This window comes from Plasmodium reichenowi, chromosome 8, assembly GCF_001601855.1.
Source record: "Plasmodium reichenowi strain SY57 chromosome 8, whole genome shotgun sequence".
Classification (NCBI taxonomy): Eukaryota; Apicomplexa; class Aconoidasida; order Haemosporida; family Plasmodiidae; genus Plasmodium; species Plasmodium reichenowi.
In genome coordinates, this window is record NC_033653.1 from 632,443 (window position 1) to 633,215 (window position 773).

A 773-nucleotide genomic window follows, 5' to 3' on the forward strand; every position below is an offset into this window, starting at 1 on the left:
AAAGAATAAAAAAAAAAAAAAAATATAATATTTATTGTTTTTTATATATTAATAAATTTTTTTAATTTTTTTTTTTTTTTTTTTTTTTTTTTTTTTTTTTAATAGGAAAAATTGCAAGAGGTGAAGTACCCGTTGACGCTGTATATGAAGATGATAAAGTAAGCTTCTTTTTCTTTTATATGTGAATATAAGGATACATACGTATATATATACATACATATATATACATATTTATTTATTTATTTATTCATTTATATGTAATATTTTTTATGGTGTATGTACGTTTGTGTAGGTCATCGCATTTAATGACATATACCCACAAGCACCAGTACATATTATAGTCATACCAAAAAGGAGAGATGGTCTTACTAGACTAAGCAAAGCAGAAGAAAAACATAAAGAAATTTTAGGACATTTAATGTGGGCTGTAAGTTATTATTTCAAATAATATATCTACATAATATAACATCAATGATATCATACATATATGATTTATTCCTCTTTTATTATATAGGTTGCTGAAATTGTAAGAAGAAACAACCTAGGAGATTTCCGATTGGTAGTTAACAATGGACCTCAGGCATGTCAATCCATATACTATTTACATTTACATATACTAGCCAAGAGACAAATGAAATGGCCCCCTGGTTAATTGAACAAAAATATGTACAAAATGTTATATCAATATAGGTAAAAAATTGAATATATTATAAAAAAAAATATATGTATATATATATATATATATATATATATATATATATATATATATATAT

The 773-nt window shown here is 22.4% G+C and overlaps 1 protein-coding gene across 1 annotated transcript in view; it reads left to right on the top strand.

Moving 5' to 3' along the window:
* PRSY57_0816800 (protein kinase c inhibitor-like protein, putative) overlaps window positions 1-652 on the top strand; it is a gene marked incomplete at both ends in the record, with an annotated part of 1,140 nt that extends 488 nt beyond the window's left edge. The window contains 3 exons of the mRNA XM_020114731.1: window positions 106-158; window positions 293-427; window positions 515-652. Coding sequence (XP_019970571.1) covers window positions 106-158; window positions 293-427; window positions 515-652 — 326 coding nt within the window. Of the gene's footprint in view, window positions 159-292; window positions 428-514 lie in introns of the transcript that reaches the window.
* Window positions 653-773: the final 121 nt, after the last annotated feature.